The sequence below is a fragment of the Anolis sagrei genome, chromosome 3, assembly GCF_037176765.1.
Source record: "Anolis sagrei isolate rAnoSag1 chromosome 3, rAnoSag1.mat, whole genome shotgun sequence".
NCBI classification, from domain to species: Eukaryota; Metazoa; Chordata; class Lepidosauria; order Squamata; family Dactyloidae; genus Anolis; species Anolis sagrei.
The window spans coordinates 4102153-4123840 of record NC_090023.1 but is presented as its reverse complement, the minus strand read 5'-3'; the positions used below and the strand labels follow the sequence as shown (position 1 = coordinate 4123840).

Here is a 21688-nt window from a genome sequence, read left to right as displayed (position 1 = left end):
CCTTGACTGGCTTGTGCCAGAGTTTTTGCAGTTCAATCTTTAAATCCTCATATCGTGTCAGCTTTTCCAGTTGTTTCTCTGCAATCCTGCTGTCACCTGGGATTGTCAGTTTTATTATTATTATTATTATTATTATTATTATTGGGTTATTGTAAGTTTTTTTGGTCTCACTACCTCTGAGGATGCTTGCCATAGATGCAGGCGAAACGTCAGGAGAGAATGCCTCTAGAACATGGCCATATAGCCCCCCCCCCCCAAAAAAAAACTACAACAACCCAGTGATTCCGGCCATGAAAGCCTTTGAAAATTATTATTATTATTTGAAACAGCACAAGATGAGTCCACAGCAGACACTCTGCTGGCTGTTGAATTGGATCACATGTCAGACCCTTCCCAAGTGTCTAGGACTGTGTGATGTATCAGTGAATAATGTGTGCAGGTCCCAGTATGGTGGCCTGCAGCTGGCAGATGCTAATTTTGTCAGTGCCAATTGTGTTTAAGTGCAGGCCAAGGTCTTGAGGCACTGCACCCAGTGTGCCGATCACCACTGGGACCACCTTTACTGGCTTGTGCCAGAGTCTTTGCAGTTCGATCTTTAAATCCTCATATCGTGTCAGCTTTATTATTATTATTATTATTATTATTATTATTTCTATCCTATTTAATCTCTCTTAAAAGAGACCCAAAGCAGCTAGCAATAAAAGCAATGCAATCTATATTTCAAAATCTTGGCCTTTAGGTCCCTTCCTGGAAACAAACCCCAACAAAGTTGTTGTTATTGTTGTTGTTTTTGTTGTTATTTAGTTATTATTATTATTGTTGTTATTTCTATCCTACTTTATCTGTCTTAAAGGATACCCAAAGTGACTAACAATAAAAGCAATATAATATATGATTTAAAGCCTAAAGGGACTGTTGTATTTGTCAGGATAAATTGAGTTATGTATGTGTTTTAAATGTGCTTCTATGTATTGCAAATATGGATGCTACTGTGAATTAGAAATGCTGTGCAAAATGTTTATGCTATGAGGCGGTGATTAAGTGAACTTGAGAAAGTAAGATAAGGTTTGCTCTTGCTGGGAACAGAAGGGAGTAGCCAGTCTCAGCAAGAAAAGATAAGCAGATGTGAAGAGGCTTTCGTTTTAACTAGTTCATGAATTGTAGCTCGCTGTAGTAAGACGTGTCTGTTGAATGTGCTTAGTATACTTAGTTTCTTTTGTAACTCAAAGCCTGCAGAGTCCTTATTTTGCAACTCAGTGTCTGCTGATCTAGCAATCCTTCCATTGGGCATTGTCTGACTGACAGTATTCATGCCTGGCTGAGTGGGGCTGGAATAGATGTCCTTTGGGGTCCCTTCTGGGAACAAATCCCTAACAGAGTCAAGGGTCCACTGTATTCTTGCATAATGGAATGGGGTGGGAATGAATGGTCCTTGGAGTCTGTTCCTGTAACCAAACCCTAATAGATAGCGAGGGCCCAATATGGTCCTGAAAGAAGTTGGACTAGATGGCCTCTGGGGGTCCCAGGGGTTTCTGAATCCCTTGCTAAAGCATCACGCTGCCTCTCTTTCCTTTCATGGCAGCAACCACTGGCATGATGGTGAGCACCTCTCTGTGGGCGGTGTGACTCTCCACGGCGGCGAGATGGACAGGGACGCATCGTCCAGACAGCTTTCGCCGGTCATCAAGGCCGGATGGCTAGACAAGAACCCACCGCAAGGGTGAGCGAGCCTCCCTCCCTCCCCTTGGAAGACCTTTGGGATACGGGCACGTTTAGGATCAGTCCATTAATCCAAATACAGATCGTGTTCTGTCTCCCAAGGTGATGCTATTCTTGGCGAGAACAGTGTTGGAAACCACGTTGTTGGGGGTCTATGGTTGCCCATTTGTTCATGCTATTGGTTGCATTTCCATGGGGCAAATCAAATGCATTGAAGAATAAGGCTTGATGCTCATTCTTTCCTGGCTTCAGCTCCTACATCTACCAGAAGCGTTGGGTGAAGCTGGATCCTGACTACCTCCGCTACTTTGACACGGAAAAGGTTTGTCATTGACAGGCATGTTGCTGTGTTTCCCGTGCCTCTTCTATGCAGACAGAAATTGTGAAAGCTTTGCTTCTTTTTTCTTTCCCTTTATCTTTTCTTCTTTCTTCTTTCCTTTTTCTATTGTTTTCTTCTATCTCCTTCTCTCTTCCCTTCTTCCCTTCTATATTTTCCTTCCTTCCTTCCTTCTTTCCCTCCCTCCCTCCATCCATCCATCTTTTCTTTCCCATTCTCTTTCTTCTTTTTCCCCTCCCCTTTACCCTTCTTTTTCTACTTCTTCTTTTCTTCCTTCCTTCTCTCTCTCCTTTCCCCCACTCTCTTTCCCTCCTAAAGACCTTTCCTTCTTTCCTTCTTTTCATCCATCCTTCCTTTTATCTTTTCTTTCCCATTCTCTTCCTTCTTTTCCCCCTCCCCTCCCCCTTCTTTTTCTACTCCTTCCTTCCTTCCTTCCTTCCTTCCTTCCTTCCTTCCTTCCTTCCTTCCTTCCTTCCTTCTCTCTCTCCTTTCCCCCCATCTCTCCCTCCTAAACACCTTTCCTTCTTTCCTTTTTTATCCATCTTTTTATCTATTTCCCATTCTCTTTCTCCTTTTCCCCCCTCCCTACCTTCTTTTTCCACTTTTTCTTCCCCCTAATGATCTTCCCTCCCTCCCTTCCATCCATCTTTTCTTCCCCATTCTGTTTCTCCTTTTTCCCCTCCCTACCTTCTTTTCCTACTTTTTCTTCCTTCTCTCTCTCCTTTCCCACTTTTTCTCCCTTCCTCCTGACCTTTCCTTCCTTCCTTCCATCTTTACTTTCCCATTCTCTTTCTCCTTTTTCCCTCCTTCCCTTCCTTTTCTACTTTTTTTCCTTCCTTCTCTCTCTCCTTTCCCACTTTCTCTTCCTCCCTCCTAATGACGCTTCCTTCCTTCCATCCATCCATCCATCTTTTCTTTCCCATTCTCTTTCTCCTTTTCCCCTCCCTCCCTTCTTTCTACTTTCCTTCCTTCCTTCCTTCCTTCTCTCTCTCCTTTCCCACTTTCTCTCCGTCCCTCCTAATGACCTTTCCTTCCTTCCTTCCTTACTACCTTCTATCTTTTCTTTCCCATTCTCTTTCTCTTCCCCTCCCTTCTTTTTCTACTTTTTCTTCCTTTCTTTCTCTCCTTTTCCCCTTTCTCTCTCTTCCTCCTAATGACCCACCCTTCCTTCCTTCCTTCCTTCCTTCCTTCCTTCCTTCCTTCCATCCATCCATCTGCCTTCCATTCATCTTTTCTTTCCCATTCTCTTTCTCCTTTTCCCCCTCTCCCTTCTTTTTCTACTTTTTCTTCCTTCCTTCTCTCTCCTTTCCCACTTTCTCTCCCTTCCTCCTAATAACAATTCCTTCCTTCCATCTTTTCTTTCCCATTCTTTTTCTCCTTTTCCCCCCTCCCTTCTTTTTCTACTTTTCTTCCTTCCTTCCTTCTCTCTCTCCTTTCCCACTTTCTCTCCCTACCTCCCTTCTTTCTATCTTTTCTTTCCCATTCTCTTTCTCCTTTCCCCCCTCCGTCCCTTCTTTTTCTACTTTTTCTTCCTTTCTTCTCTCTCCTTTTTACTTTTCTCTCCCTCTCCCTCCTAATGACCTTCCTTCCTTCCTTCTTACTTTTCTTCTACTTCCCTCTGTTTGTCCCCTGCTCTTTTCTATTCATTCTTTTTTTCTTCTTTTCTTTTTTTGTGTACTTTAATATGTATTTTATAGAAATATAAAATCTTTTATAGAAATATGTATATAGTTGTTGAATTTTTGTTTTTTTAATTGTGTTGTCACCTGCCTCGAGCTGGAGGGAGAGGCGGGTAAAAAAATATATTATAATTCCTCCCTTTCTTCTGTTGGGTCTTGCTGCTGTGTCCCTCTTTCTTTCTGGGAAGGAGATCATTCAACAGGTTTATTTGGCCAAGTCTTCCTGCTGGGTGGAGCAACAAGAGGAAAGTGCCACATAGTTCAGCTTTATAGTCAAAACTTTGTCCGTACTTTGAGCATACTCTTTCCCCTTTTCCCTCTCTTTTACTTTGTTTCCCATACTTTATCTCTCTTTTTTTGCCCAAATCTCTCCTTCTCCTATTTCTGTTTCCTTCTTTCACTATTCCTTCCTCTTTTATCTTCGTCATAGAATCCTAGAATCCTAGAGTTGGAAGAGACCTCCTGGGCCATCATCCAGTCCAACCCCATTCTGCCAAGAAGCAGGAATATTGCATTCAAATCACCCCTGACAGATGGCCATCCAGCCTCTGTTTAAAGGCTTCCAAAGAAGGAGCCTCCACCACACTCCGGGGCAGAGAGTTCCACTGCTGAACGGCTCTCACAGTCAGGAAGTTCTTCCTCATGTTCAGATGGAATCTGCTCTCTTGTAGTCCTTGTCTCCCTCTTTCTAACCACATCTGGATCTCCATTGCAGGACATTTACTCCAAGCGCTTCATCCCGGTGTCCTCCATCACTCGAGTGACCAGCATTGGGGACCAGAAATTCGAGGTCATCACTAATAACCGGACATTTGCCTTCCGGGCTGAGAGCGATGGTAAGTGGGGGATGTTGAGAAGGGGAGGAGAGAAATGGAGATGGGGAGGAGGAAAAGAAACTTCAAATCTCTTATTCTGTCCTCTTCCTCCTTCTCGTCATTTTCCTTTTGCTATAACCCATTGTGCAATCTTGGCATTTGGTTCATAGGAGTCTTGTCTGGAGTTAGGTTGTCAAAGAAGGAAGGAAGGAGCGAAAGGAAAGGGAAAGGAAAGGGGGAAAGAATAGAGAAATCAAGGGAACAGAAAGAAAAAAGAAAGGGGAGAAGGAAGGAGGGAAGGCAGGAAGGAAAGGAAAAGGGGAAGGAAGGAAGTGAAGGAAAGGAAAAGAAGAAGGAGAAAAGAATGAAGGGAAAGAAAAGATGGAAAGAAGAAGGAATGGAGGAAAACAGAAAGTGAAAGAAGAAGGAGGGAAGGAAGGGATAAAGGGAGTGAGGGGAGGAAAGAACACGAAAAGAGGAAGGAAGGAAGGTAGGTAAATAAAAGGTGAGATTAAAGAAAGAAAATGTGGAGAAAGGGATGGACAGAAAGGAAAGGTAGAAGGGAGAGGAAGGAAGGAGCAAAGAGAAAAGTGGAAGGAATGGAGAAAGCAAGGGAAGGGAACAGAAAGAAAAAAGGAAGAAGGAAGGGAGGAAAGGCAGGAAGGAATGGAAAAGGGGAAGGAAGGAAGTGAAGGAAGGGAAAAGCAGGAGGCAGAAAAGAATGAAGGGAAAGAAAAGATGGGAGGAAGAAGGGAGGGAAGAAAAACAGAAAGTTAAAGAAGGAGGAGGGAAGGAAGGAATAAAGGGAGGGAAGGAAGAAAAGTACACAAAAGAAGGGAGGAAGGAAGGAAGAAAGGAGCAACGGGAAAGGAAAGTGGAAGAAATGGAGACTGCAAGGGAAGGGAACAAAAAGAAAATATAAGAGGGAGAAGGAAGGGAGGGAAGGCAGGAAGGAAAGGAAAAGAGGAAGAAAGGAAGTGAAGAAAAGGAAAAGCAGAAGGCAGAGAAGAAGGAGGGGAAAGAAAAGATGGAAGAAGGGAGGGAGGAAAAACGGAAAGTGAAAGAAGAAGGAGGGAAGGAAGGGAGAAAGGGAGGGAAGGAAGGAAAGTACACAAAAGAAGAAAGGAAGGTAAACAAAAGATGGGAGGAAAGAAAGAATATGTGAAAGGAAGGGATGGACAGAAAGGAAAGGTAGAAGGGAGGGTGGGAGGAAGGGAGGGAGGAAGGAGCAAAGGAAAAGGAAAAGTGGAAGAAATGGAGAATGCAAGGGAAGGGAACAAAAAGAAAATATAAGAGGGAGAAGGAAGGGAGGGAAGGCAGGAAGGAAAGGAAAAGAGGAAGAAAGGGAGTGAAGGAAAGGAAAAGCAGAAGGCAGAGAAGAAGGAAGGGAAAGAAAAGATGGAAGAAGGGAGGGAGGAAAAACGGAAAGTGAAAGAAGAAGGAGGGAAGGAAGGGAGAAAAGGAGGGAAGGTAGGAAAGTACATGAAAGGAGGAAGAAAGGAAGGAGCAAAGGGAAAGGAAAAGTGGAAAAATGGAGAAAGCAAGGGAAGGGAACAGAAAGAAAAAATAAGAGGGATAAGGAAGGGAGGGAAGGCAAGAAGGAGAGGAAAAGGGGAAGGAAGGAAGTGAAGAAAAGGAAAAGCACAAGGCAGAGAAGAAGGAAGGGAAAGAAAAGATGGAAGCAGGGAGGGAGGAAAAACAGAAAGAGAAAGAAGAAGGAGGGAAGGAAGAGAGAAAGGGAAGGAAGGAAAGTACACGAAAGGAGGAAGGAAGGAAGGAGGCAACCAAGCAAGGGATTTATGGAAGCAACAACCAGGCATCCCCTGGACAACGTCCTTGCAGATGGCTAATTCTCTCACACGAGAAGCGACTTGCAGTTTCTCAAGTCACTCCTGACACCAGAACAAAAACAAAAAAACCTAAACAAACTGGAAGATTTGGAGTTCTAACCCCTTTGCACATTCTTTTACTGCAATATGCACCTTTTGGGGCCAAATGACAAAGAATCCTTTTTTTACCGCCGCACATGACATTGCTTTTTTTGGTTTCATGGTTTTGAGAATTATGGTGTGCATTAGACTCGCTGGCACATTAGACTTGAGTCAATACAATATTGTGTGTTTTTTTGGGGGGGAGTTTTGGGTTATTATTTTTGGTGTCACACAGAGTGTGTTCTGCCTTTTTCGCCCCACAGCTGATCGCAACGAGTGGATCAGGGCCCTGCAGAAGACAGTGGACGAAAGGAAGGGCCGCTGCTTGGACCGAGGGTCAGTCTTCCATGCGTCCGGCGGCAGCTTCGAGGCAGTGGACAAGTGTGGGCTTTTGGAGCTGCGGGGCTACAAGAGCAAGCTATACGTGGCCGTGGCCGGGGATAAGGTCTTCCTCTACAAGAACGCAGAGGTGGGTAGGTTTCATAGAGTTCGAGAGGTGGAAGGGGCCCCCAAAGGCCATCTGCTCAAAGAGCATTCTGAACTCCACCAACAATGGAATTGAACCAATCCTGGCACACAGAACTCCTATGACCAACAGAAAATACTGGAAGGATTTAATGGACATTGATCCTGATTTTGGGAGTTGTAGTACACCTACATTCATAGAGCACTGTGAACTCAAACAATGGTGGATCTGGAGCAAACTTGGCACGAATACTCAATATTCCCAAATGTGAACACTGGTGGAGATTGGGGAAAATAGACCTTGACATTTGGGAGATGTAGATGCTGGGATTTGTAGTTCTCCTACAATCAAAGAATTGGGCCAAACTTCCCATACAGAACCCCCATGACCAATGGAAAATACTGTGTTTTCTGATTGTCTTTCGTGACCCCTTTGACACCCCCTCGTGACCCTCCCCCAGCGGTCCCGACCCCAAGTTGAGAAACACTGATGTGGTTCAATCCCCATTTGCTATTCAAGCTTGCTAATTGCAAGATTCACACTGTCTTCAATGGACAAGGGTTTTTTCTCCCACCATGGACACTTCATTTATATATACACTCCACTTGCCTCACTTCCAACAGACCTCTGAAGATGTCATACACAGATGCAGGTGAAATGTCAGGAGAGAATGCTGCTGGGACATGGCCATACAGCCCAAAAAACTCATAATAAGGGTTCTTTCTCCCACCAAGAACACTTCATTTATATATACACTCCACTTGCCTCACTTCCAACAGACCTCTGAAGATGCCATACACAGATGCAGGTGAAATGTCAGGAGAGAATGCTGCTGTAACATGGCCATACAGCCCAAAAAACTCACAGCAACCCAGTGATTCTGGCCGTGAAAACCTTTGACAGCTGTCAGGAGTCAATTTCTGATGGCATGAAGACATCACAAATTCCCTCCGTGACATCCTGACTGAATTTATTCTCTCTCTGTGACATTTTGAAGCCAGAAGAGGATGCTGGATACTTTGTATTGGAACTTGTGAAACAACAAGTTCTAATAAGGAAACTGAGAAGAGGGGGGAGATGGGCAGGAAAGGTGTATAAAAGGAAGTGGTGGTGGGAAAAAGTCAGTAGTGTCTTTCTTTGCTGCAGAGATACAAGCAATATATCCATTTCAAAGCAAAAACGACTTGTGAGTAGTTATTTAATATTGCTATATAGATCCTACAGTCTTACAACAGCACAAAGTCCTTGTGTTTGCCATCCATCTTCCTGCCCTGTCGTAATCCTTGTGTGTTTTCTGCTTCAGGAGTTTCGCCTGGGCATTGGCATCACCTACATTGAGATGAATGTGGGGAACGTTAAGGATGTCGATCGGAGAGGGTTTGATTTGACGACGCCGTACCGGATCTTCAGGTATAAAGGGCCTTGAATATATATACATATATAGGCACTTTCTGAACTTTTATTCGGGCCAACATTGGGGGAAAATTTCTGGGAATAGGGTTGTTGTTGTTATTTTGCTCCTTGGGGGGTTGCAAAAGCCGTTGGTTTTGCATGCAAATGGCCACGGTGGTCCACACTCTGGATACATCCCGTATAGACTACTGCAACGCTCTCTATGTGGGGTTGCCTTTGAAGATTGTAATGCATTTTTTAATCTATCTTAAATGTTTTTAATGTTTAAACTATTTTTGTACTGTTGTGGGCATCAAATTGTGCCGTTTTGTAAACCGCCATGAGTCGCCCTTCGGCTGAGAATGGCGGTATAGAAGCGTAGTAAATAAATAAATTTGCTTCAATCAGACTAAGGTTAATTTAAGGAATGTGGATGCATCTACACTGTTAGAATGAATGCAGTTTGCCACCACTTTTACTGCCATACCTCCGTGCTATAGAATCTTGGGAGTTGTAGTTTGAATGCTTTTAACAGAGAAGGCTAAAGGCATTGTCAAACTACAGCTCCCAGGATTCCATAATATTGAGCCACAGCAGTTCAAGTGGGGTCACACTGGGATAATTCTACAGTGTAGATGCACCCCATGATAACTTAGAATCATAGAATCAAAGAGTTGGAAGAGACTTCATGGGCCATCCAGTCCAACCCCATTCTGCCAAGAAGCAGAAATATTGCATTCAAATCACCCCTGACAGATGGCCATCCAGCCCCTGTTTAAAAGCTTCCAAAGAAGGAGCCTCCACCACACACCGGGGCAGAGAGTTCCACTGCTGAACGGCTCTCACAGCCAGGCATCTCCTCTCTTGTAGTTTGAAGCCATTGTTCCATTGCGTCCTAGTCTCCAGGGAAGCAGAAAGGAAGCTTGCTCCCTCCTCCTCCCTGTGGCTTCCTCTCACATATTTATACATGGCTATCATATCTCCTCTCAGCCTTCTTCTTCAGGCTAAACATGCCCAGCTCCTTAAGCCGCTCCTCGTAGGGCTTGTTCTCCAGACCCTTGATCATTTTAGTCACCCTCCTCTAGACACATTCCAGCTTAGAGTCAACATCTCTCTTGGATTGTGGTGCCCAGAATTGGACACAATATTCCAGGTGTGGTCTAAGCAAAACGGAATAGAGCATGGGGAGCATGACTTCCCTAGATCTAGCCACTAGGCTCCTCTTGATGCAGGCCAAAAATCCCATTGGCTTTTTTTGCCGCCACATCACATTCCTGGCTCATGTTTAACTTCCTGTCCACAAGGACTCCAAGATCTTTAAGTTAACTTAAGTTATGCCTCATATTTTGGTTGTCATAAAAGCCTGAAGCAAGCCTCAAATGTGTCTTCCTAGGCATTTGTTATTTGCCTCTCTTTATGGCTTGACATAGTTATTTATTTATTTTATTTACTTAAAACATTTATATTCCACCCTTCTCACCCCAACTCAGGGGACTCAGGGCGGAGCACAGCATATATACAGCAAACATTCAATGCCGGGACACAGATTCTTATATACATACATAAACATTAAAAGCATTTATCAAAATATTAAAATACACCATTTAAAACCGTCCTAGTCATCCACGTCAAGTCTAATTGGCCTGGTATTCTTTCCTATTGCCGCTTTATTTTCCTGTCCAGAAAGTTTGGTCCCACAGCCAAGTTTTGACCATCCTTCTAAAGGACAGGAGGGAGGGGGCCGGCCTGATCTCACCAGGAAGGGAGTTCCATAGCCGGGGAGCAATCACCGAGAAGGCCCTGTCTCTCGTCCCCACCAAACGTACCTGTGACAATGGCGGGACGGAAAGCAGGGCCTCCCCAGAGGATCTTAATCTCCGCAATAGTTCATAGGAGGAGATGCATTCGGACACGCAATTTGGGCCGTGGCCGTTTAGGGCTTTATAGGCCAAAGCCAGCACTTTGAATTGTTCCCAGAGCTGGCATAACATGGGAGTTGTGTACTCCCTGTATGCTGCCCCAGGTATTAACCTGGCTGCCTCCCGTTGGACTATTAGAAACTTCCGAACAGTCTTCAAAGGCAACCCCACGTAGAGTGCATTGCAGTAGTCTATCCTGGATGCAACGAGAGCATGGACCACTGTGACCAAATCTGACTTCCCAAGGTATGGGCGCAGCTGGCACACAAGTTTTAATTGTGCGAATGCTCCCCTGGCCACCGCTGCAACCTGGGATTCCAGGCTCACCGAGAAGGCTCTGTCTCTCGTCCCCACCAATCGTGGTGAGTCCAGGAGGACCCCCAAGCTGCGAACCTGTGCCTTCAAGGGGAGTGTAACCCCATCCAGCACATGTTGTGACCCTATACCCTGTTCAGCCTTGCAACTGACCAGTAGGACCTCTGTCTTGTCTGGATTCAACTTCAGTTTGCTTCGATCTATCTATATATAAATGCTCTGTGCATAATGAGTGCCTTAAAAACAAAAGAACCAATGAATGAAATCACACCAAATTTGGCAACAAAACGTCTCACAACATACAAGGAGTGACCATCACTCAAAAAATTATGATTTTGTCATTTGGGAGTTGTAGCTGCTAGGATTTATAGTTCACCTACAATCAAAGAGCATTCTGAACTCCATCAACGATGGAACTGAACCAAACTTGGCACACAGAACTCCCATGAGCAACAGAAAATACTGGAAGGGTTTGGTGGGCATTGACCTTGAGTTTGGGAGTTGTAGTTCAGAGAGCACTACATCCAGAGAGCACTGTGGGCTCAAACAATGATAGATCTGGACCAAACTTGGCACAAGCACTCAATAGGCCCAAATATGAACACAGATGGAGTTTGTGGGAAATAGACCTTGACAGTTGGGAGTTGTACTCACTGGGATTCACAGTTTACCTACAATCAAAGAGCATTCTGAACCCCACGAATGACAGAATTGGGGCAAACTTCCCACACTGAACCCCCATGACCAACAGAAAATACTTAAGGCCATCCAATCCAACTCCCTTCACCAGGGCAGGAAAATGTCATCAAACCCCTCCTGACAAGGAGCCATCCAGCCATAGATTAGATAGATAGATAGATAGATAGATAGATAGATAGATATGATTCACACACACACACACACATAGTATCATAGATTTGAAAGGGACCATTAAGGACAATGATACCTTCCATGTTCCAGGGTGGGCAAACCAGACACTCTCCACATCAACACTGACAAAGAAACAGCAAGAAATACTGTTTACCCACAAGCATAAAGAAGTTACATACATTAGAAACCAACACTTTCTCATTACTTTATTTCCAGATCAACAGACTAGGCCACAGCAACGCCTGGCAGGGGATGGCTAGTTTGTTAAAATATATGGATAAATCAAATTGCCACAACAATACATAGATTAAAAAGCATAGAAAAACAGTGACAACACCAATAAATGTAGCACACTCTAAGTTAACCAGAAATCTGAAGCAACTAGTGGAGCAACTCGTGAAGCAACTAATAATAATAATAATAATAATAATAATAATAATAATTTATTGATGTGAACTTGGCTCGGACTTTTAAATGGACAATAAAAATAATAATTATATAGAAGAAGGGTAAATTCTCTGGTGAGATATAAAGGCTGAAACAGGTCTCCACCAGCATAAAAACTAGGTTCTTGTGGGTTTTTTCGGGCTATAGGGCCATGTTTTAGAGGCATTTCTCCTGACGTTTCGCCTGCATCTGTCAGACTACACCATGTCAGACTACACAGAGAAGCCATTGACATCCACAAGAAGCATGTGGACAATTTCAACAGAAAGGAGGAGACCATAAAAATGAACAAAATCTGGCTACCAGTATTTAAAAAGCTCTAAAATTACAACAGCAAAACAGCAGAGAGGAAACAACCAGGCACATCTTAACACCTCTCAACAGGGGATTTTCCCAGGCTCAGCCAGGCCTTCAAATGCTAATGAAGGTGGTCAGTTGAAACATTCACACCTAGCTCCAGCAGAGAAGAGCTCTTTGCCCCACCCCAGCCATTTCACAGATATATAAACCCATTGTCCTAGTTCCAACAGACCTCACTACCTCTGAGGATGCTTGCCATAGATGCAGGCGAAACGTCAGGAGAGAATGCCTCTAGAACATGGCTCTATAGCCCGAAAAAACCCACAAGAACCTAGTGATTCCAGCCATGAAAGCCTTCGACAATACAATCAGCATAAAAACTGACATTTTGGATATGCAATTTTTTTTTTACTCTCCAATTTGTCATACTCTTTCTCAAGGTAGAGTTTAAATGGAAATGATGCAAGGATTCTAATCCAGGTCCAGCATAACCCAGCATAACAATGCCTCGGGTTTTTCAGTGTAGCCACCCCTGCTTTCAATCATTGCAGTGCTCAGAGTTCCCTCCCCCAATGGGTTCTGCGTAGCCCATCACCCCCTGCAGCTGACTCTTCTCTTGCATTTCCCAGCTTCCTTGCGGACACTGACCAGGAGAAGGAGGACTGGGTGGAGGCCATGCGGCAGTCCATCTCGGAGGCCCTCTCCCACTCCGAAGTGGCCGAGCGCATCTGGAGCGCCGAGGCCAACCGCCTTTGTGCCGACTGTGGGGCCCCCAACCCCGACTGGGGCTCCATCAACCTCTGTGTGGTCATCTGCAAGCGATGTGCAGGTAGGGTCCCTCTGCGGGTGGGGCTACATGACCTGGGCTAGCTTCGAACTCATGACCTCTTGGTCAGTTGTGATTTAATGCAGCTGGCTACTAACTAGCTGCACCACTAGCTGGAATGTGTCCAGAGGAGGGTGACTAAAATGATCAAGAGTCTGGAGAACAAGCCCTATGAGGAGCAGCTTAAGGAGCTGGGCATGTTTAGCCTGAAGAAGGCTGAGAGGAGATATGATAGCCATGTATAAATATGTGAGAGGAAGCCACAGGGAGGAGGAGGGAGCAAGCTTGTTTTCTGCTTCCTTGGAGACTAGGACGCAATGGGACAATGGCTTCAAACTACAAGAGAGGAGATTGCATCTGAACATGAGGAAGAACTTCCTGACTGTGAGAGCCGTTCAGCAGTGGAACTCTCTGCCCCGGAGTGTGGTGGAGGCTCCTTCTTTGGAATCTTTGAAACAGAGGCTGGATGGCCATCTGTCAGGGGTGATTTGAATGCAATGTTCCTGCTTCTTGGCAGAATGGGGTTGGACTGGATGGCCCATGAGGTCTCTTCCAACTCTTTGATTCTATGATTCTATGATTATATGACCACAGCCTGGTCCGTGTTGCCTATGGCTTTACATAGTGTTATTGCTTTGTTTTTCTTTTTCTGGCTTCCAAATGCAGGGGAGCACCGCGGGCTGGGGCCCAGCATCTCCAAAGTGCGGAGCCTGAAGATGGACAAAAAGGTCTGGACGGAGGAGCTGATTGAGGTAAGACTGGGCACTTAAGGGTCTCCAGAATCCTAGCCCAACTGCTTGGCTCTGAGGTTGAGAGAGTGTGACTCTCCCAAGTCCCAGGAGCACTTTGAAGGAGAGTGAAGCCTCCCAGCACCCACAAGGGGTGCTGTTGCACTGGAAAAGTGCGCAGTCTGGATGGAAGGCTTTGAGAGAATATTTTGCACAATAGAGTATTGGAATATTTTGCACAAGAGATTGATGCACAATATGATGCACAATGGAATATTTTGCACAAGAGATCGATGCACAATATGATGCCCAATGGAATATTTTGCACAAGAGATTGATGCACAATGTGATGCCCAATGGAATATATTGCGCAAGAGATTGATGCACAATATGACGCACAATGGAATATTGTGCACAAGAGATTGATGCCCAATGGAATATTTTGCACAAGAGATTGATGCACAATGTGATGCCCAATGGAATATATTGCGCAAGAGATTGATGCACAATATGATGCACAATGGAATATTGTGCACAAGAGATTGATGCACAATGGAATATTTTGCACAAGAGATTGATGCACAATATGATGCCCAATAGAATATTTTGCACAAGAGATTGATGCACAATGTGATGCCCAATGGAATATATTGCGCAAGAGATTGATGCACAATGTGATGCCCAATGGAATATATTGCGCAAGAGATTGATGCACAATGGAATATTTTGCACAAGAGATTGATGCACAATATGATGCACAATGGAATATTTTGCACAAGAGATTGATGCACAATGTGATGCCCAATGGAATATATTGCGCAAGAGATTGATGCACAATATGATGCACAATGGAATATTGTGCACAAGAGATTGATGCACAATGTGATGCCCAATAGAATATATTGCGCAAGAGATTGATGCACAATATGATGCACAATTTAATATTGTGCACAAGAGATTGATGCACAATGGAATATTTTGCACAAGAGATTGATGCACAATATGATGCCCAATAGAATATTTTGCACAAGAGATTGATGCACAATATGATGCCCAATGGAATATTTTGCATAAGAGATTGATGCACAATATGATGCCCAATGGAATATTTTGCACAAGAGATTGATGCACAATATGATGCTCAATGGAATATTTTGTACAAGAGATTGATGCACAATATGATGCCCCTGGAATATTTTGCACAAGAGATTGATGCACAATATGATGCCCAATGGAATATATTGCACAAGGGATTGATGCACAATATGATGCCCAATGGAATATATTGCACAAGGGATTGATGCACAATATGATGCCCAATGGAATATTTTGCACAAGAGATTGATGCACAATATGATGCCCAATGGAATATATTGCACAAGAGATTGATGCACAATATGATGCCCCTGGAATATTTTGCACAAGAGATTGATGCACAATATGATGCCCAATGGAATATATTGCACAAGGGATTGATGCACAATATGATGCCCAATGGAATATTTTGCACAAGAGATTGATGCACAATATGATGCTCAATGGAATATTTTGTACAAGAGATTGATGCACAATATGATGCCCCTGGAATATTTTGCACAAGAGATTGATGCACAATATGATGCCCAATGGAATATATTGCACAAGGGATTGATGCACAATATGATGCCCAATGGAATATTTTGCAGAAGAGATTGATGCACAATATGATGCACAATGGAATATTTTGCACAAGAGATTGATGCACAATATGATGCACAATGGAATATTTTGCAGAAGAGATTGATGCACCATATGATGCCCAATGGAATATTTTGTACAAGAGATTGATGCACAATATGATGCCCAATGGAATATTTTGCACAAGGGATTGATGCACAATATGATGCCCAATGGAATATTTTGCACAAGAGATTGATGCACCATATGATGCCCAATTGAATATTTTGCACAAGAGATTGATGCACCATATGATGCCCAATGGAATATTTTGCATAAGAGATTGATGCACAATATGATGCTCAATGGAATATTTTGTACAAGAGATTGATGCACAATATGATGCCCCTGGAATATTTTGCACAAGAGATTGTTGCACAATATGATGCCCAATGGAATATTTTGCACAAGAGATTGATGCACAATGTGATGCCCAATGGAATATTGTGCACAAGAGATTGATGCATCATATGATTCCCAATGGAATATTTTGTACAAGAGATTGATGCACAATGTGATGCCCAATGGAATATTGTGCACAAGAGATTGATGCATCATATGATTCCCAATGGAATATTTTGTACAAGAGATTGATGCACAATATGATGCCCAATGGAATATTTTGCACAAGAGATTGATGCACAATATGATGCCCAATGGAATATTTTGCACAAGAGATTGATGCACCATATGATACCCAATGGAATATTTTGTACAAGAGATTGATGCACAATGTGATGCCCAATGGAATATTGTGCACAAGAGATTGATGCATCATATGATTCCCAATGGAATATTTTGTACAAGAGATTGATGCACAATATGATGCCCAATGGAATATTTTGCACAAGAGATTGATGCACAGTATGATGCACAATGGAATATTTTGCACAAGAGATTGATGCACAGTATGATGCCCAATGGAATATTTTGCACAAGAGATTGTTGCACAGTATGATGCACAATGGAATATTTTGCACAAGAGATTGTTGCACAGTATGATGCCCAATGGAATATTTTGCACAAGAGATTGATGCACAGTATGATGCACAATGGAATATTTTGCACATGAGATTAGATACTACTGTTTGGAGCAACCTAGAACATTAGTATTATGCTTCGTTTTTGTCTTTCTCTTCTTCCTCCTTTTCTTCTTCCTTCTTGTCCGTCTTTTCTTCTTCCTCCTCCTCTCCATCTTTTTCTCCTCGCTCATCTTTTCCCCTTCTTGTTTTTCTACTCATCTTTCACCTTCCTCTTCTTTTTCTATCTCCCCTCATTCTTTTCTTCCTGTTTCTTCTCTTCTTTCTCTTCCTCCTCCTCCTTCCTATTCCATTTTCTTCCTCCTGTACTTCTTTTTCTTCTTCCTCCTCCTCCTCCTCTTTCACTTGATTCTCCCTCCTTTTCTTTCTTCTCCTCCTTCTCTTCCACCTCTTCTTCCTTCTCCTTTGAACCGACATGTATGCAACTGAGTTACTGAAACTGAACTGTGCTTTGCAGGCCAGAAAGCCTTGTGTTTATATTCTCTTTTGAATAGAAAGGTATGCAACTGAGTTACTGCAAATGGACAATGCTTTGCAGGCCAGAAAGCCTTGAGTTTATCTTCTCCTTTGAACTGACATGTACGCAACTGAGTTACTGCAACTGAACCGTGCTTTGCAGGCCAGAAAACCTTGTGTTTATTTTACATTTTGAATAAGTCAAGTACACAGATGAGTTACTACTATTGGACTTTGCTTTGCAATCTGTGCTTCCGGGCACAATTCAAAGTGCTGGTTTTAACCTTTAAAGTCCTGAACTGTTCTGGCCCAGATTGCCTATTCGAACGTATCTCCTGCTATGAACCATCACGAAGCTTAAAATCATCAGGAGAGGCCCTGCTCTCAATCCCACCACTCTTGCAAACGTGGTTGGTGGGGACGAGAGACAGGGCCTTCTCGATGTTGGCTCCCCAACTGTGGAACTCTCGCCTTAAGGACATCAGGTTGGCCACCTCCCTCCTGTCCTTTAGAAGACAACTGAAGACCTGGCTCTGGGGCCAGGCGGTCGATTATAATTATAATAATTATATAATATAATTATATAATATAATTATATAACATAATATAATTATAATATAATTATAATAAATATATAATAATTATAATAATAAATTAGAGGCCAGCGGCAATAGGAAAAGGAAATTTGGATTTTGCAACATGGATTCTCCCGGTTCGACTTGGTTTTACTGACATGTTACTTTATTAATTTATTGTTAATTTTTACTGATGATGTTGTACAATGTTTTAAAATGATTTTATTGTAATTTTTATGGTATTTATGCTGTTAGCATCCTCTGATGCTCATGTGAGGCCGCGCTGAGTCCCCCTCGTGGGGAGAGGCGCGGGATATAAATTTATGGAATAAATAAATAAATGAAGACAGATTAGAGAGATGAATGGCCAAATCTAACACAATGAAGTTCAGCAGTACAAATGCAAGATACTCCACTTAGGCAGAAAAAACGAAATGCAAAGAGACAGAATGGGGGATGATGAGGCCTGGTTCGAGAGCAGAACGTGTGAAAAAGATCTTGGAGTCCTCGTGGACAACAAGTTAAACATGAGCCAGGAATGTGATGTGGTGGCAAAAAAAGCCAATGGGATTTTGGCCTGCATCAATAGGAGCCTAGTGTCTAGATCCAGGGAAGTCATGCTCCCCATGCTCTATTCTGCCTTGGTTAGACCACACCTGGAATATTGTTTTCCAATTCTGGGCACCACAATTGAAGAGAGATATTGACAAGCTGGAATGTGTCCAGAGAAGTGCAACTAAAATGATCAAGGGTCTGGAGAACAAGCCCTATGAGGAGCGGCTTAAGGAGCTGGGCATGTTTAGCCTGAAGAAGAGAAGGCTGAGAGGAGATATGATAGCCATGTATAAATATGTGAGAGGAAGCCACAGGGAGGAGGAGGGAGCAAGCTTGTTTTCTGCTTCCTTGGAGACTAGGACGCAAGGGAACCATGGCTTCAAACTACAAGAGAGGAGATTCCACCTGAACATGAGGAAGAACTTCCTGACTGTGAGAGCCATTCAGCAGTGGAACTCTCTGCCCCGGAGTGTGGTGGAGGCTCCTTCTTTGGAAGCTTTGAAACAGAGGCTGGATGGCCATCTGTCAGGGGTGATTTGAATATAATATTCCTGCTTCTTGGCAGAATGGGGTTGGACTGGATGGCCCATGAGGTCTCTTCCAACTCTTTGATTCTATGAGTCTATGATATGGAAAATGCAATCTTTGGTGGCTAAAACCGCTCTCAAGCATCCCAAACAGGCCAGAGAAGCGATGCAATCCAGTAGAATTAATGCAGTTTTGCACCAATTTAATTGCCAGATCTCATTGCGATGGCCTCATGGGATTTGCAGTCTGGTGAGGTCCGTTTCTCTTTGGCAAAGTAGGACAAAGACCCTTTGAGACTACAACTCCCATTATACCCATGGCAGCTAAAGTGGTGTAAAAACTGTATTAATTCTGTCATATAGACACAACCCTTGTGTTGTTCTGGTTGAGCTCCCAGATCCATAGGAAGAGGGGACGATCAATTCCCCCTCCATTGCGGTCAATGCGCTCATTAGTGACCTAGAAAAAAAGTGGAGCGAAGGGAGCCTTTGGTGCCAACGGACCGGAAAGGGGAACGACGTGCCGCTCTCCTCCTTTTGCTCTCATTTAGGAACCAGTTCATTGGGTCAGGCCACATAACAACAACAACAACAACAACAACAATTCCACTAAAAAAAGGCATTTTCAGCAAGTGTTTTATGCTAACTATTCCCCCCCCCCCTTTTGCATTTTTTGCATTTTGGGAGTTTTGCATTTATATTTATCTGTATCTTTATCTCTCTGTACATCACTCGTATCTATTTCTATATCATATCATATATAGAGATAACTTTTAGTGCTATACATTGTTCATTACTAGTTTTTTTTAATGCAGTGAGAATTAGAAAGGAAAAAGTCAGGAAAGTGAAATGCAAAAAACAAAAGGAATGACATGGAGTCATCCGCACTGTAGAGTTAATGCAGTTACACACCACTTGAACTGACACAGCTCAACGCTGTTGAAACCTGGGATTCAATAGCACTTTTTTGGCAAAAGAGACTAAAGACCTTGTAAAACTATAGTTCCCAAGATTCCTTAGCGTTGGGTGCATCTACACTGTAGAGCAGCATTTCTCAACCTGGGGCTGGTCATGGAGGTTCTGTGTTGGTGGGGTTCAGAATGCTCTTTGATTGTAAGTGAACTATAAATCTCAGCAACCACAACTCCCAAATGTCAAGGTCTATTTTCCCCAAACTCCACCAGTGTTCACAATTGGGCATATTGAGTATTTGTGCCAAGTTTGGTCTAGATCCATCATTGTTTGAGTCCACAGTGCTCTCTGGATGTAGGTGAACTACAACTCCAAAACTCAAGGCCTATGCCCACCAAACCCTTCCAGTATTTTCTGTTGGTCATGGGAGTTCTGTGAGCCAAGATTGGATCCATTGTATCATTGGTAGGGTTCAGAATGCTCTTTGATTGTAGGTGAACTATAAATCCCAGCAAATACAACTCCCAAATGTCAAGGTCTATTTTCCCCAAACTCCACCAGTGTTCACATTAGGGCATATTGAGTATTTGTGCGAGTTTGGTCCTGATCCATCACTGTTTGAGTTCACAGTGCTCTCTGAATGTAGGTGAACTACAACTCCCAAACTCAAGGTTAATGGTCACCAAACCCTTTCAGTATTTTCTGTTGGTCATAGGGGTTCTGTATGGGAAGTTTGGCTCAATTCTGTCATTGGTGGGGTTCAGAATGCTCTTTGATTGTAGGTAAACTATAAGTCCCAACATCTACAACTCCCAAATGTCAAGGTCTATTTTCCCCAAACTCCACCACATTTGGGCATATTGAGTATTCGTGCCAAGTTTGGTCTAGATCAATCATTGTTTGGGTCCACAGTGCTCTCTGGATGTAGGTGAACTACAACTCCAAAACTCAAGGCCAATGCCCACCAAACCCTTCCAGTGTTTTCTGTTTTTCATGGGGGTTCTGTGTGGGACGTTTGGCCCAATTCTATCGCTGGTGGCGTTAAGAATTCTCTTTGATTGTAGGTGAACTATAAATCCCAGCAACTGCAACTCTCAAATGTCAAGGTCTATTTTCCCTCAAACTCCACCAGTGTTCACATTTGGCATATTGAGTATTTGTGCCGAGTTTGGTCTAGATCAATCATTGTTTGAGTTCACAGTGCTCTCTGAATGTATCCTCCCCCCCCCCTTTCCTTTCTCTCTTTCTTACTCTCCCATCTTCTCTCCCTCCTCTGACTCTTTATTGTTTTCTTTCTCTCCCCACTCTTTCTCAGAATTTTTCTTTCTTTCTTGCCCTCCTATCCTCACTCCCTCCCTTTATCTTTCTCTCTCTTCTCTTCTTCTCCCCCCTTTCCTCCTTCTTTCTTTTCTCTCTCCCTCTTTTTCTTCATCTTTCTTAAGTCCTTCCTTCCTGATTGTTTTCTTATTCTCTCCCCTCTTTTTTCTGTTTCTCTGTCCCTCTTTATCTCTCTCTCTTCCCTCCCTTTCTTCTTTTCTCTTCTTTTTCCTTTCCTTCCTTTCCTTCCTTTCCTTCCTTTCCTTCCTTTCCTTCCTTTCCTTCCTTTCCTTCCTTCCTTTCCTTCCTTCCTTTCCTTCCTTTCCTTCCTTCCTTCCTTTCCTTCCTTCCTTTCCTTCCTTTCCTTCCTTCCTTTCCTTCCTTCCTTTCCTTCCTTTCCTTCCTTCCTTTCCTTCCTTCCTTTCCTTCCTTCCTTCCTTTCTTTCCTTCCTTCCTTCCTTTCCTTCCTTTCCTTCCTTCCTTTCCTTCCTTTCCTTCTTCCCTCCCTCCCTCCTTCCTTCCTTCTTTCCCTTCTCTCTCACTCTTTTCTTCATCTTTCTTAATTCCTTTCTTCTTTGTTTTCTCATTCTCTCCCTTCCTCTCTCTTTCTTTCTGTCTGTGCCTCTTTCCCTCCCTTCCTCCTTCCCTTATTATATATTCCTCCCAAGGACGTTTGCAAGAAAGTTAACAACTGCGGATAATTATTCTCACAGGGCTGTAAAAACTCTGCATTTTACAAGGCTGATGCAAAAGTTGCAACACAATTAAATGCACCTGTCATGTGAAAATATCTACAATTTACAGCTGGATGGCATTCCAAGTGGGCCTTCCATCTCCACGCATTTG

General features: G+C 43.3%; 1 protein-coding gene across 7 annotated transcripts in view; it reads left to right on the top strand.

Annotated features, from left to right (window-relative positions):
* ARAP1 (ArfGAP with RhoGAP domain, ankyrin repeat and PH domain 1) overlaps positions 1-21688 on the top strand; it is a 207682-nt gene that overhangs the window by 118861 nt on the left and 67133 nt on the right. For all 7 annotated transcript variants that reach the window (XM_067466421.1, XM_067466422.1, XM_067466427.1 and 4 more), the window contains 7 exons: positions 1583-1720; positions 1972-2041; positions 4451-4571; positions 6745-6950; positions 8251-8357; positions 12820-13019; positions 13683-13768. In XM_067466421.1, coding sequence (XP_067322522.1) covers positions 1583-1720; positions 1972-2041; positions 4451-4571; positions 6745-6950; positions 8251-8357; positions 12820-13019; positions 13683-13768 — 928 coding nt within the window. The remainder of the gene's footprint in view (positions 1-1582; positions 1721-1971; positions 2042-4450; positions 4572-6744; positions 6951-8250; positions 8358-12819; positions 13020-13682; positions 13769-21688) is intronic.